We start from the raw sequence: 15,306 nt of genomic DNA on the forward strand, positions 1-15,306 counted from the left end.
GGTACTTTGGATGTTTCTGCTGCAGCTGCTTTCTGGGTTTTGAACCTAAACTGGGTTGAAACCTCTATAATTCATAATGCTGCCTAGTTGTGGTTCAGCATTCACAAATTCATTTAGCTAATTTTCTGAGGACATAATTTAAATTTATTTGATGAATATTTCTCTGTCTGTGAATTATAATCTAAAATGTCAAATGAAGTTTATTTATGTGGCAGATTTCATCGTCCATGTGGTAAAAACACAAAAATAAAAAGTCATCCACAGTTTTTACTCCGAGTTGTTGTTGTTTGTTTTTAAGCAAAACCTGAAACTGCTGCTGCGCAAGTTACAAGGCAGGTTGTTGCTAGGTAACCAAAGAGAGAGTGAGTTAATAGTTTCCACCCCTGTTGCCTCTCACAGCTAGCTGCTAATGTCTTTCCTCTGCCTACATCTCCCAGAATGCTGTGCGGTTCTGGATCAGAGTTCATTTTATTGATGGATTATCTACTGAAATTGATCACATATTTATTGCGATATATATTATTGATTGGATAAAGACGCTGAAACTTCCTTTAAATCAAAGCTGAACAGGATCTGTTTAGATCTGCCTCTGATTAAAATAACTGTGATCAATGTATTTGATAACTGATTTATTGCTGGTTCCTGAGATGTTTATGGACTGAAACACTCTGACCGCCCTGCTGCTGAAATGTGCGACACTAATAAAGCCGACTGGAGTCTCTGGTCGATACGAAGCTCATTTCAACGCTCGAATCTGATCTGCATTAAAAATACATGAGCAGCAGAAACTGGTGAAACTTGATGAGATCCGCCGCACTTTTCAGAAATCCCAGCTCTGCTGTTGTCAACGTGTTTCTAGTCAACAAGGCAACCGCCTCACACTTCGGTTTACTCACTCCAACACCAACCCAGAAACACTCGTCTGTTAGCGGTTCTGTGTTTTCTGCTTCCTTTAGAGATGAGAGGATGAAAGAAAAGACGAGTGACATGGTGGGAGGTTGGTGAGGATGAAGGGATGAAGCAGGAGACAAAGAGCAGGGTGAGATATTGTCAATATTTCCTCCTGAGCGAAGCATCATTAAAAATGGATGAGTGGGTTTGGTTTCACTCTGCAGCTGTGGGTGGGGTCGATCTGAGGCTCCATCTCTGCAAACCCAGGAGAAAATCTGGTTTTGTTTCTCTACAGTTAAACCAGGCTGTCGTCTCTGTTTGTGGTTTCATTTCCGTTTGAACACAGAGAATCATTCATTTCTACGGTGCAAATCAGCTGCAGAGCAACACATTTACAGCAAGCAGACATGTTGGTTTCAACATGAATGAGTGAATATTGAGGCTGCAGCGTTTCAGGATAAACCAACTGAAGCTGCTCTTCCATTATAAATGTGAACAAAACTGTTGATATAATGTGGAAAAAACACAATTTCATAGTTCAAATGTTTCCATTAAATAAGAAACAACATTAAAGTCACACAAGAACAAGGATACGTCATTAAAAAACATGGCTGCCGCGTCATCCTCCACCACTTCCTGTTGTCTTCTTTGTCATTTCCAGCAGTAGTAACATCCTGTTGTTGATCATGTGACTCGTGATGAAAAATGAATGTTTCCAGTGCAGTTCTGCTGAAAACCACTTCAATCAAGCAGCAAAACTTTCCATCAGAAAACGTTAAAATTGGCAGGTTTTTTTTTTTAGCCAATTTATTTTTGTAATTCCAATTTGCACAAATTGAAGGTCGATGGAAACGCTGCTGTTTAATATTAATATCTGATGTTTTTAACGTCTTTCTACAGGCGCTTTGAATTATCTGTGTCTGAAAGGTAAATAAACTTAAAAGTAACCTGTAACCATGGTAACCAGGGGCTGTGATGCGGGTTGCTAATTTGATGCTCTGAATTTTGTTTTCTAAGGAAATAAATTAGAGTTTGACGAAGCTTTGGTCAGATCCTGACCCATAGCGACTCCTGCAGCTCTAGATCAGATCTATAAGTGTCTCTCTATATTATTTCTCTATTATCTGTTTCCTGTGTTTTGGCTCCATCACGCCCCGGTGCTGGCCCGACGCCCTGAAGTGACAGCCGATCAGAGCGGGGGGGGCAGGTGTTCATCACCTCAGGGCGTTACACACCCACATAGCCCCCCCTCCCCTCCAACTGGCACCGTCCAATCAGGCTCCTGCTCACGGTCGCCTTAAAGCCACAAACGCCGACAGGAAATCCATAAATGTCTGCGTGTTGTGATCCGGCGCCAGCAGCCCAGAGGACGGGCCGAGGCGGCCGACACTTTGGGATTCAAGGTGAGTCTAAAGCATAAATCTGATGCGAGCTGCGGCGGGCCGGGCCGACTCTGGGCGTTGGCTCCGGCTTTGAACAACATCAGACATCAAGCTGCGACTGCAAATCAGGTCTGTATGCAACACTCGCACCTCAGAGCATCAAAGCCGCTCTGACTCATTCTTCTGCATATTTTAAAACCTGACATCAGAGAGCGGCTGGAAGTGTAAAAACTGCTGAAGTAACTGCAGATTTAATCCACTGGAGTCGTTTCTCTAGTTAATGGTGAGGTTAATGAAAAAGCCAAAGGGTATCTCTGTTCCGCAGCGATTCAACAGACACTCAATCCGTCTTAAACCCTCTAAATATTCCTGCACTCTAAAAACCGACACTCAGGAAGACCTGTAATCCCTCCATCGTGTCTGGGATCACAGCGGCTTCATTCATCTGGTGACAGAAGAACTGAGACAGAAGGAAAGGAAAGGCTGGGGTTGCATTCATGTCATAATGTTCATTAAACTCTCGGTTTGCTCGGTTTTATCCCTCAGATTCAGAGCAGTCGTCCTTTAGAGGAAACTCATTTCATATCTGCCGTTTCTCAGGTCGTTAGCCGCCGTTAACGACCTGAAGTGGAAACATTGGTACGAATGTAAAACGGCTTTAAAACTTTATTGTTTTGTTTTTTAATTATCGTTTATATGCAACATTATCATGCATTTTCAGCTGAGTTTTAGCTTGTAAAGCACTTTGTGCCGCATGAGTTATTAGAAATAGAATAAATCAAGTTGACCTTTAAACTACACGGTGCTACAGAGTCGTCAGACTTTGTCTTTTATTAATCCGTAAACAAACAAACCGACTGAAATGGAAAAAACACTCAGAAGGATTCAGAGTTTGGTTCCGCTAATCCAATAATAACGGAGCTAATATGTAATTTAGTGCTTTAGCTAACTAAACATTTAGCAGTTAGCTTCACTCAAATAAATGCTGATTCATTTGGCCATAAACGTTCATGGCGGTTTCTGTAGCTGCATTTAATTTGACCATAAAACTGCAGAAATTAGAATTACAAAAATAAATTTGCTTAATGGCAACACGGCAACTTCTAAAAATAAATATATGTCAGAAAAGCGTCAACATCTGTTGCTGTTTTTAATGAACAAACTAACAAACACCTAAAATGCAAAGTTTGGTTTTCTTCATCATTATGGAAACGCAGTTAATGACACCTGGTGGTTATCAACATGTTGCTGTAGCGCTTTAGCTTTAGCAGAACTAATGTTTATGATTAGCGCTTTAGCTTTAGCAGAACTAATGTTTATGATTAGCGCTTTAGCGTTAGCACAGCTAACCTTTTAGCTAGCGGTTCCCACCACTGAGTTTGACTATATGGTCAAAATAAAAATGAGAATTTATTAAATTTAAGGTGGGCGTGCCGTGGTGGCGTAGCGGTTAGCGCGACCCGTATTTGGAGGCCTTGAGTCCTCTGCGCGGCCGTCGCAGGTTCGACTCCTGGACCCGATGACATTTGCCGCATGTCTTCCCCCCTCTCCTTCCCCGTTTCCTGTCAGCCTGCTGTCATATAAGGGACACTAGAGCCACAAAATACCCCCTGGAGGGGTTAAAAAAATTTAAGGTAAAATTTTTGAAGTTTGACTTAAAAAACCTCCAAACATCTGTCACTAAACAATACCTCAATCTGTCCTTTTATCTTTTCTCCAACTTTTTTGTTCATAAATCTTTGATTACATTTATTTTCATCGCTTCATGCAGAGCAGTTAGCGACATGCTTTTCAGTTTTCCTCAGTTGACACTAATAAAATCATTTTGGACGACAGTCGGCAGCACTTAACGCTGAGGCAACAGTTTTACAGTACAGCAGCTCATCAGCTTTTCCAGTTTTATTTGGCAGAAGCCAGAGAAGCAGATAAATAGAAGCAAATGTTGGAGCTAATTAGGTGGACATACTGCTGTAAGTGAACAATTAAGTTCCTCTTTATCTGCTGGATCAGAAAATGAACATTTGTTTGCACCAACATGGAAATATGCAAATGTTTCCTCTGCAAATCGTTCAAATAAATCCTGCATTTTTCAGCAAACCAAAGTGCCTGGATGTCAGACATGATGTTTACGCTGCAGTCAGTTTTCCAGAACCTTCCCTCCGTGTCACATTGACGAGGTTTGCATTAATAACCCCGTATTACAGCCTGCATGCTCGGTTCGCTTCCTAATTGAAAACGCCGGCGATCAGACGCATTAATTTGACTGACATGGTTCCAGTAACGAGACTGATTTATTAAACCGTCACGGTTCTGCAGCCAGCAGTGATCAGCAGGAGAGGAGCGCCATCCGTCCTGCATCTGCAAATCTGTGTGAAGTTAGAAAACATCTCAGGGAGAAGATGAAGGAATCTGGAAAATGATGAAATCCTGTTTGAAACTGAGCTACTCCGTCCACAAACAACCGTTATCTTCAGGGCTACAAAGCTTTCCCAGCCCAAACGCTCGTTAGCACAAACAGGAAATCAGCCAATCACAACGCAGCAACTCAACGGATTGAGGCATCTGGACATGGAGACGACAGCCTGTTCAGTTTGAAAATGGGCTTCAGGTTGTTGGTGCCAGACTGTTTGATGGGATTTTCACCAACAACCAGCAAACTTCTCAGGATGACAGATAAAGATCCAAAGAAAAGAAAACGTCCAGTGATCAGCAGATAGTTTTGGTTCCAGAAGATAAAAAGGCAAAAAACCTCAAAAACCACATTAGATGTTAGCTGGGAACAAGAAACTGAGGCTGGAATAAACGACAACCTGCCTTTAATCAACACTTCAGGGCGGTGGAGGTGGCGTCATGCTGTGGGAGAACTTTGGTTCATTGATTACCAAATAAATATTGTTTCAACATAAAAGCCTCCTGCAAGATTGTTGCTCATCATCTGTGTCAACAAACCACCAACATCACGATAAATGATAATATTGTCGTTTCAGACCATGTTTCGTTCGCTACAATAACACTAATGCAAGTTCACCCTCTGAAAAATCTAAAAACTTTCATTCCTAAAGAATATTTAACACAGAAACTGGAAAACATTTTAAATGTCCAAAATAAACAAGTAAAACAAGTAAAACAGCAATAATTTAAATGAATTATGAAATCTCTGGAACCAAATATTAATTGTTCAGCTTTGACAGGGAAAACAGGCTAAAGGGGCAGCTAATGCTAGCTGGCTACTTTATACTGGGAGCTAATTTTTTGCAGCGTTTTTCAACATTTTTCAGCGATACTGAAGGGTAGCATCTCTGACTATTGTAGTCCACATGGAAACTATAGATTTTATATTAATTTATCATGCAGTTAATTGATTTATTGCTTATTGGGAAATGTTTAGTGGTGACAGCGTTTCACACACATCAGATAAACTCAACCTGATGTCACTGAAGTCCTTTCAGTCCCTGAAAGATTCATCTCCTCTGGTCTGAAAATGTGTTTGGAGCCGTTAACGGCCTTGGACTAGACTCCCTGAGGTCAGAGATGGAGATAAACTCCTACCAGAAGAGGTTTGGTGTTCAATCTGTGCCTGACATGAGCTGCTGTTCACAAACGGACATTTTCAGACGTGTTTTGCACCATAACTTTACCGAGGCAGCGTCCCAGGTGCTTGACGTCGATCTGCTCCTGCTTCATGCACGAAGCCTCCCGGACCAGGCACGGGTTGTTGTACGAGTTTCCGTCTGTAGCGCAGACCGGGTTCTCATTGTGGCCGCTGCAGTCAATGTTGCATATGCACCTGAGGGCAAAGGTCAACCATCAGAACAATATCCCAGGAATGAAACTGTCTGAACCCATTTCTGACACACAGCACCAAAACGTTCAGATTATTTTAAATTAAAGCAACATTTCATTTCATGTTTCTGTGCAGTTTAATGAAAAGTTTGGATCCATCTTCTTCCTTCAAACATTAAGCTAACTCTCTAATACCATCATATGTTTCATCTGTTTATTTAACAGTCACCTAAATATGTTGTTAGTGGTAGTAAACAGCAGAGACACACTTCTGCTAATCTGCTAATTTCTGGTTTGGGGTTTAAATGTTTAGTGAACTTAGTTTTCCCCGAATCAGATTCTAAAGTGTTAAATTATGTTGGATCCTTTGTAAACTTTCAGTTGAATAAAGTTCAACATCTGTGTTGAAGTTTTGGTTATTAACTTAAGAATGCTTTAATCATTTTACACACATGCTTTTATTTTGAAGGCTCTTCAAGCAGGAGTTCCATTTCCTCTCCTCATGTTCTCTCTGTTTCCCCAATAACTTTATTTAAAACAAGGACATGACAAATAAAGTAAAAACATGGACAACAGAGAACAAGAAATAAACATAAATACAATATCTAAGGGAAATATAAAATATAAGAGCAAAAATAAATTTGTCCTTGAGAGTTGGACTCTTTCAAGAGCAGACGCAATTTGAACTGAAGTTAGCGGCTTAGCACTAGCTTTAGCATTAGCTAATGTTTATGATTAGATTAGCACAGCTAACGTGTTAGCCAGCAGTGTTAGCCACGGCTCAGACATAATGTATCTGTGAACCAATTAAAGCTTTTTACTCATTAACCTCTCGCTCACCAGACATCTTCGGAGTCTTCATCACATTCGGCTCCATATTTACAGGTGCTGCACTTGGTGAACTTCTTCCCGACGTCGGAGGCTGAGCCCTCATCGTCTGTTAGACGGGCAGAGAGGAAAAACGCTTCAGTAACAGCAAACATTTCTCTACAGTCCTGCTTATTATCCTGGACTTCATCCTTTACTCGCAGAAATATTCACACCCGTTGACCATTTTGTCACATCAAACCACAAACTGTGTGTTTGTTGTGCTCCGTCCAGAACCGTTTATCCTCTCCAACCAGGACTGGACCTCCGTTCAGACTAGCTGGTGACCAGTGGTGTGGTGGGAGCCGTCACTGGGATGTTTTTGTGGACTTTAGGAGGTCCAGGTAGGCCCAGTCTGTGACGGAGGAGGAACCAGTTTCTTCTTCCTGTGGAGATTTCCTGAGGACGGTGTGATGAATCCAGCTGGTCGTTCATCAGTTGTGTCTCAGTGTTTCTATGAGCCCAGCTGAGAGCATCTTCTGCTACAGAGGAGAATAACTTCCTATCCAGGAGTCCAAACCGACAGTTTTCAGAGGGAAGCTGATTTCCATCAGTGTATGAAGGTCGCTGTGTGTTTTTCTACTAGCAGGGAAACGGATCAACGCCCTGAAAACACCAACAGGAGACGAATGGCTCGACATCCACTGTGTTCATAACTCAATGTTTGGTTTATTAAACTCTTCTTTATCTCCCAGTCTGGATCTTTAAACCTTGATGTTCTATAAAACCACCAGAAGAAAAACTTTCTGAAGTTTTACCTGTTTCCTCAAAGTCAAATCCATCATCGTTCACCTGTGACTGTTTCTGGTTAAACTGGTTTTAATTTCACCTCCTGTCGGATTCTGCTCCACCGCCTGCGCAGCTCTTTATTTTTTCAGATCTTCATCGCTGAACGTAATAATCAGCTTTTTATTTGTTCTGCCTCTTTTCCAGAAGAGTGGCTTAATTTCATTTTGAAAACAACCTGCAGCTCGCGTCGGATTTTGTTCTGGTTAGCGGCGCCTCTTCCCGCCATCGAGGCAGGCCACGGCTCAGGCGCTTTCCTATCAGACACAGCTGAGCGTGTGGAGAGGCTGCTCAGGCTTATCGGCCAAATGGAAACAGAGGCGCCACATCATCATCTGATATTGTTATTATCATTACAGCGTTTAATGCCACCTCGCATCCATTCTCCAGCAGCGAAGCGCCAACAGCGCCGAGTATCAAAGAGCCGCAGGGATTATTCAGGGCTGCCTTTCATCAGCAGAGCCATTTTCATGATTCATCAGGTGCAATTTTGTTGTAAAACAGAAGAAAAGCTGAATCCTGCAGAGAGAAGGAAACTAATCTACAGCAAAATGTAGAAACCACAGAGGAAACGGAGCCTGGAGGTTTAAAGTTTAGGATTGTTGTCTTAGAAAAGCAGGAGTGAGATTCTCTGCATGTGTTTCAGGTCCAATTTTCTTCATTTCTTCCTTCATTTCTTGCATATAAAAGTTTCAGCAGGAATTTTTATCTTGTGTTTCTGGTTCACCCATAAATCTGATCCGCTGAGAGGAGCGATGATGAAAAACACAGTTACAGTTTTCAGTTTGTGCTAAAAGGAGTTAGCATCTTAATGCTAACATGTTGCTAATGCTAATGTCAGCGTCCACAGTCCAAGTTTCTAAAGAAGCTCCATGAATGATCAGGACTTCATGAAACTCTGGAAAGACGAACTTTGCTCCAAACTGACGGCTGAAAAGATTAAAAACTTTAAATATTTTAGTTTTTATTTTGTAAATTCAAAATTTACCAGCAAAAAGGCTTTTTGGATTGAAAACATTCTTTATGTTGTTGATATATAGTTTCAGTAACATCTGATTAATTACTTACTGACCCTAAAATGAACTGTATTAAATTTTTAATCCCGTTCCAACACTAGTTTTTATCAGAAGCAGGTTTTACATCGAGTCTTTGCTGCTCCACATTCTGGTAACAGAAAAGAATCAATTCCTGGAAATACGCAGCAGAAACGAACATTTAGTTCCTGAAGGTCGTGAGATCGTTCAGAGTTATTTCCATTTAAATCCTGGATGAAATGTTTCAGTTACTGCATCTGAAAAATTAAAGCAAAACAAAATCAACACACAAATCAATGCAGCTAAACTGCAGAGGCGTTCACAGGGCCGTTCTGCTGCTTTAAGAGCAGCAGCATGATTAAACTCTGTGTGTGTGTGTGTGTGTGTGTGTGTGTGTGTGTGTGTGTGCCTGACAGATTGGCCTGCTGTGTGTGTAGCTATCGAACATGGAGGGCTCAGTCGGCGCTCCATCGATTGACGTGGATCTGCAGCCGAGCGGCGTCTTTGTTTCTGCTGACAGCAGGACGCCGCTGCTTCCTCTCTGACTCCTGTTGTTGTTTCCCTCTTTGCTCTCGCTAATATTTGCCTCCCGGCTGAAAAAGGTTCCTCTGTTCAAGCGTTAAATCCCGTCCAAACACAGATTCTGTAGCCTAAAACAGATGCAGCTTATTATCACCACCGTTTGGGTCAGCAGCTCACAGACGTCCTGCAGCGAATGGAAATCACCGGCATGAAGCTCACGACCCTGAACATCATTATGGCTTTAAATTTTTATTAATATCCAGCTCAGAAAACGCCTAAAAGACTCAAACTGACGTTTACTTTATGCAAAGTATGCCTCTGACACAGCTGGGAACCGCTGCTGCGCACAAATTTAAATAATTTTAAATAATTTAATAAATAACAGGAGATAAAAATAACCTGGGACGTGGATGTAAGCAGCAGGAAGTTCTGGTTTCTGGTCGAAAGCAAAACAAATCATCCAGAACGAAGTCAAACCGTGGAGAAAACGCTCTGACCCAACTAAATCTGAACCTGCAGCCACGACTGAAAAAGATAAACGTGTCACAAAAACAACGGACAGAAAACCTTCCATCAAGTTCACAGTGAAGCACGAGGGAGGCAGCATAGTGATCTGGGATTAGGTTTCTTCAGAAAGGTGAAGATGAATTTCAGTTTTTAGAAGAAGTGACCGATGATTAGGCCAAAACGAGAAAAGATTAAAGTTTTGAACGTCCTAATCAAAGTCTAGAACTAAATCTGAGAGGAATCGCCTGAGAGGCTGCAGACAGAAGATCTTATCACAATCTGACAGATTTACAAATATTATCCAGTCAGGAGTTTTCAACTTGTATGAACTTGTTTTATCTGGAGAAACGACCAACATTAAACTGGGAAAATTTAAAAACCAGCAGCGGCAGAAATTCATCCGTTTTACAGAAATTATTTCTCCTTCCTGTCGTCTTTCTTCCATCTTCCTGTCTCTACTACTAACATTTTGTCACATTAGATTCTCCTAAGGTACGATGTGTTTTGTGAATAACTTTTCTTACAAAGTCTTAGAATTAATGTCCAGATTAATGTTTAATATTGGAGCCTCTGCTGCAGCGGCAGAACCTGCAGGTTAACGCACCGCGTTTCCGTCTGTTAACACAGAAATCTGGAATTTACTTGATTCTGTTCATTTGTGACCAATTTAAAGTTAAAGATAAGAACTGCACAATATGAGGAGCACATGATTCACATCACGGCTGAACGCTCCAATCACAATGCTGATTCGATTAGCCCACATTTACCTTCCTCCTCTCCTTCATCTTCATCACCCGAACGTCCCAAACACTAAGCAGAGCTGAGAAAGTTCATCCAGCGGATCAAATGTAGTAAGCAGGGTAAAGCTAAAGCTAAAGCTAAAGTTACCAACACTCAAAGGAAACATCATTAAAGTGCAACTAAAGAACAAAATGAGGCAGAAAGCCAAGAAAAAATGTCAATATTTAGCAAACAATCCTGCTTCCTATTGGTGTAAGTTCATAACAGCTGATGGCCTAGTAAAAGCCTCAGCTCATTAAGGGTCAGCCAAAAAAAAAGTTACAAAATGTAATGCAACTTCTGAATAAGAGAGGAGGCAGACGTTCTGACAGAATAATCATCAGAAGAGCCGAGGAAAACAGAGAGCTTCGGACAGAAAAGTTAAAGTTAAAGAGAGTCTAGGCACAAAACTCCACTGCTGAAGGAAAAGCATGTCGGACAAGACGACGAAAACAGAATCAAACCCTTTAGATGTGGATCCAAACACCAGAGTCTGTGGATTCAATGAGGGCAGATCTTTCAGGACATAATGAAACCAAGAATGTTCCAGTTATTCAGCTAAAAGAACCAAAGATCAGAACCAGAACCGTCAAGATGTTGGGTCAAAATCCCAGCTGAGACAGACGGGCTTCACTGCTAAGTACTATAATGAATATATTTCATTAAATATTATTAAATACTTGTTATAAAATACTTATTCCCCGTGTGGTGAACTTGTATTCTGCACGTTAGACATTTTTAAACTAGTGATGGAGTTCAATTAAAATTTTTAGTCGACTTAATTGAGCAATTAATCACAATATATTGACAAAATATTTTCAATTCAAACTTCGTTTTGCTGGTAAATTTTTGTATAAATAGATATGAGCTCAACAACAAAATATGTATAGTTTTTAATTTGCTCTTCAACCATCAAGTTGGTGCAAAGTTTGTCTTTGCAGAGTCCCAGGAAGCCCTGATCATTCATGGATCTTCTTTAGAAATGTGAACTGTAGACGCTAACATTAGCATCAGCTGCTACATGTTTAGCACTGAGATGCTAATTTAGGTTAGAATAGTTTCGTCGATAGGTTAACTCTGAACAACACACCAAGTCTTTTCCAGCAACCAATTTTGCTTAATTTTTTCTGCAAAAATGAATCCAAAATATGCTGAGAGAAGCAGTTCTGTCGTCCATCATTGTTAATTAAGAATATTGCTTGCGCATATCGAGTGTACCAGAAACAAGAATACAAAGGTTCCGCCTGGAACAATTGTTTGTAAAACATAGGGTTTGTGCAGAGCTACTTTAAACTTAATAAATGATGTAAAATGTGTTTTCATTCCCATGACCAGGCGTCACTGAGTTCATGTTCTGGTTTCAGGACCGTTTATCCGCTAATTCTCCAGCAGCCCAGCAGCAGAGTGGAGGCTGTTTCACTAATTAATCTCAGAGGTTTGACTGTTTCATCGCAGCGGCTCAATAAAACCTCCCTGCAGCAGCCAAACCAAACAACAAACCATGTGGTCGTCCTCACAGGTGGCTGCAAAATGTCTCTGTTGCCAAATTTGGCATCGACGACGCTTTTCCATCTTGGCCCCTGCAGGACGGAGAGATTGGGCCTGCTCCTCTGGGACGACTTGGCGGCTCCTCGCAGGATTCACTGCTGCGGTTAATATGCATCAGAGGAGGCGTGGAGAAACGCACACAGCGGTTCCTCCTACCGCAACACACTCAGACCCGCAGAGATCAAGACTCAGCTGTAATTGATTTCTGTTTGACTTTCAGTCACAGCAGAAGTGAAGCAGGAAATGAAATCTTTAAATAGCCCAAAGAAAAAAAACAACAGAGACTCACCGTCTGCGTCTCCCGAACCAGAACCGGGATCTGTGAAGAGACACGGCAGCGGTCAGACATTTTGCTCTGAAGACTCAGAAAGGAGCGAATCATCCAGCAGGTTCCTGATTCTCAGGCCAGATTAACACTGTTAATCCGCTAATGCGCTAACAGAATAGCTCATTTTTAGCTTAGCATTTTTGGTAACTGAAAATATTTAGCTTAGCTTCCCCTAAATGTTTCTGTTTCACAGAATCACTTCCTGAAGCACAAACTGTGCAGGTGGGTGAGAAAATACACAGAAAAAATGACAGCAATAATTTGGGTTATTCAGCTAATAATAATACAAACTAAGGATTAATTTTTATAGTCATATTTTCATCATAATTCATCAGTAATTTATAAATGTCAGTTTCAAGCTAAATATTTAGTTTGAAACCAGATATTTACCTGGCCAAGTATTTAGTTTACTAAGTAAACATTTAGCAAATCATAGATTTATTGTTTTAGCATTAGCTTCTGCTAAACAGCATGTAGGTGTGAAGTTCAGATTCTTCCAACTTCAACTCAAATCAGCAGTAAGACGGTTAAACCCTGACCACAGCAAGGCGTCCTTAACGGACCAGAACCGGTCCTGGATGGGATAAAACCCGACTCATCTGGTTGACTCAGACCTGCAGCTCCATCAGGAAATGGAGCGCCTGCTCCAAACTTGGCTCTGATGCACTGAATTAAAGAAATGAAGGCAAGTCTGGGAGTTTCTGGCACGGCGGTGTCGCGTTAAGAAATGGACTCCAGCTGCTTTCTTCCATTAAACTTCACCTTTCTTCCTCACCGAGTCCACAGGAAGTTGTTTTTCATCCGAGAAGGGCAGAAACAGTCGGAGTGAGTCGGAGACTTTCATGACTTTGGCAGCACGGCTTATTGATCAAATGTGAAAATTTGGCTTAAAACCTGCAGGTGAAACTCAGCTTAAGCCTTTCAGAAAGAAAAATATCACAGATCCGAGTGAAAATGGCCGAGTTGTTATTGATTCCCTGCAGGCAGATTTACTGATGAAGCAGCAAAAACAGCGACTGCAAAGTTCAGAAAGAAAAACACGGAGAAAAACTCAAACAGGAACTTTTCTAACCGCATAAAAACTGGATGAGACAAACAAGTCTATATTTATTTTAAATAGATGAAGCTGACATTCTGCAGCTTCAGTTCACTTTTATTTGATCACTAATCGGTTTCCACTTAGTCCTTTAGGATTAAACTGAAAGGCAAATAGCTACAGAATAAAGACTCTGCAAAACAGTGAATGTTGAAACAACGGGTTAGAGACGCAACCAGGTGTTTCACACACACAACAAAAACAGATGGGAAAAAATCAGAGCAAACATTGTTCTGAAGAACCTATCCGGGTCCAAACCGAAGCCTGAACGAACGAACGAGACGACAGCTTCAAACGGCAGATTCAGATTTAGAGTCTGTCAACATTTGGGCTGAACTTGAAATTAAATTTCAATTTAATTTGAATTTGGTTGTTTTGTAACATGTTGCACTGTTCTTCTTTCTAATTTGTGTTTGGCCTGAATCTGCTAATTGAAAATGCAAATAAAAAAAAAAGTTCAATCATTGTGGCATAAAAAGTATTTTATGCATTTAGACTCATCTGCATGCGTTTGGGAAAAGTTCCCAGGGATTTGGTGGACAAAGACAATAAATACTTAATTAGAGTTTTCTGCTGATTGTGAATAAATGTATAACATCTGCTGGTTAAAACTCAAACTGCCAAAGGAAGGAGAGGCAAAATTAAAAATGTCAACATTATGGAAAAACAGCATAAGGACTAAAAGATGGAGACATTTGAATCTAAAGGAAACAAACAGAGAATCCTGATAACTCTGTTTACTAGAGTAAATATTTCCAGTTTAGTTTGTACTATTATTGATAATACATACTGCTATTATTTATTTAGTTTGGTTTATGTATTATTAATTTCCATGTGTTTACTATTGTTCTTTTCACTGAAGTTATTGTGTATTTACTTGTTCATTGCAGAATATTAGCTTTTCTTAATAAATGTTCTTGTATTTCAGTTTTATCTGTAGTTTCCAGATGAGTCAAAATTAAACATCATGAATATTTAATGTTAATTAAATGTTTAAGGAAATAAATAAGATGTGAACAGGGACGATGATGGACAGGTGTGTGTAGAAAATAAATTAAAAGTTTGGAAAAAATGAATAAAACTCTGGTGTGTTGTGACCAGAACCGGCAGCGACCCGTTTGGACCGCGGACGGGTCAGCTTTCTGTTTCTTCAGCTCAGAAAGCAGAACCGTCTCCTGGTTTCTGATTCCATCAGCGAATCGCAGACGGAGGAAAACTGAGAGACGCTCATCAACAGCTGCTGCTGTGGAAATGAAACGGTTAATGAAGCGAAGGAGAATTCCTCCGTCCTGATCTGGAAACATTCAGACAACCTGCCGCCCATGACCTTTAACCTTTGCTCACTGAGGCCTGGACGTTTCTCTGAACCTCACACTCTGACCTGATGGCTGGGAAGATCGAAGCTGCCAAGGATCCTTACATCGCTCCTTCCTTCCTACTTCCTCTTTTCCTTCCTTCTTTTGTACTTCAGTCTTTTCCTTCTTTCCTTCACTCCTTTTCTCCTTCCTTCCTGTTTTAATTCCTCCTTTCTGTCCTTCCTTGGTGTTTTCCTTCCTTAGTCTTTCATTTCCTTAGTTTGTCTCCTTCTTTCTTTCCTTCTTTAACGCCTTCATCCTTCTTTAGTCCTTTCCTTGCCTCCTTATGGATTAAAGCGTCTCCTTCCTTCCTTCCTTCCTGCCTTCCTGCCCCGGCGTTGTGCCTGCCGGGGCATTAAAGAGTTTTTAACCGATCTTTGAGCATTCTGACATGTGGAAGCAGCGCTGACGTCTCTGCTGCAGCCAT

At 40.9% G+C, this 15,306-nt stretch overlaps 1 protein-coding gene across 1 annotated transcript in view; it reads right to left on the reverse strand.

The window, feature by feature from the left end:
* Nucleotides 1-15,306, reverse strand: part of tmeff1 (transmembrane protein with EGF like and two follistatin like domains 1) — a 47,663-nt gene that overhangs the window by 7,908 nt on the left and 24,449 nt on the right. The window contains exons 4-6 of the mRNA XM_023335377.1: nt 12,390-12,419; nt 6,897-6,993; nt 5,912-6,060 (exon numbers count right to left, since the gene is read on the reverse strand). Coding sequence (XP_023191145.1) covers nt 5,912-6,060; nt 6,897-6,993; nt 12,390-12,419 — 276 coding nt within the window. The remainder of the gene's footprint in view (nt 1-5,911; nt 6,061-6,896; nt 6,994-12,389; nt 12,420-15,306) is intronic.

The sequence above is a fragment of the Xiphophorus maculatus genome, chromosome 6, assembly GCF_002775205.1.
Source record: "Xiphophorus maculatus strain JP 163 A chromosome 6, X_maculatus-5.0-male, whole genome shotgun sequence".
Lineage (NCBI taxonomy): Eukaryota > Metazoa > Chordata > Actinopteri > Cyprinodontiformes > Poeciliidae > Xiphophorus > Xiphophorus maculatus.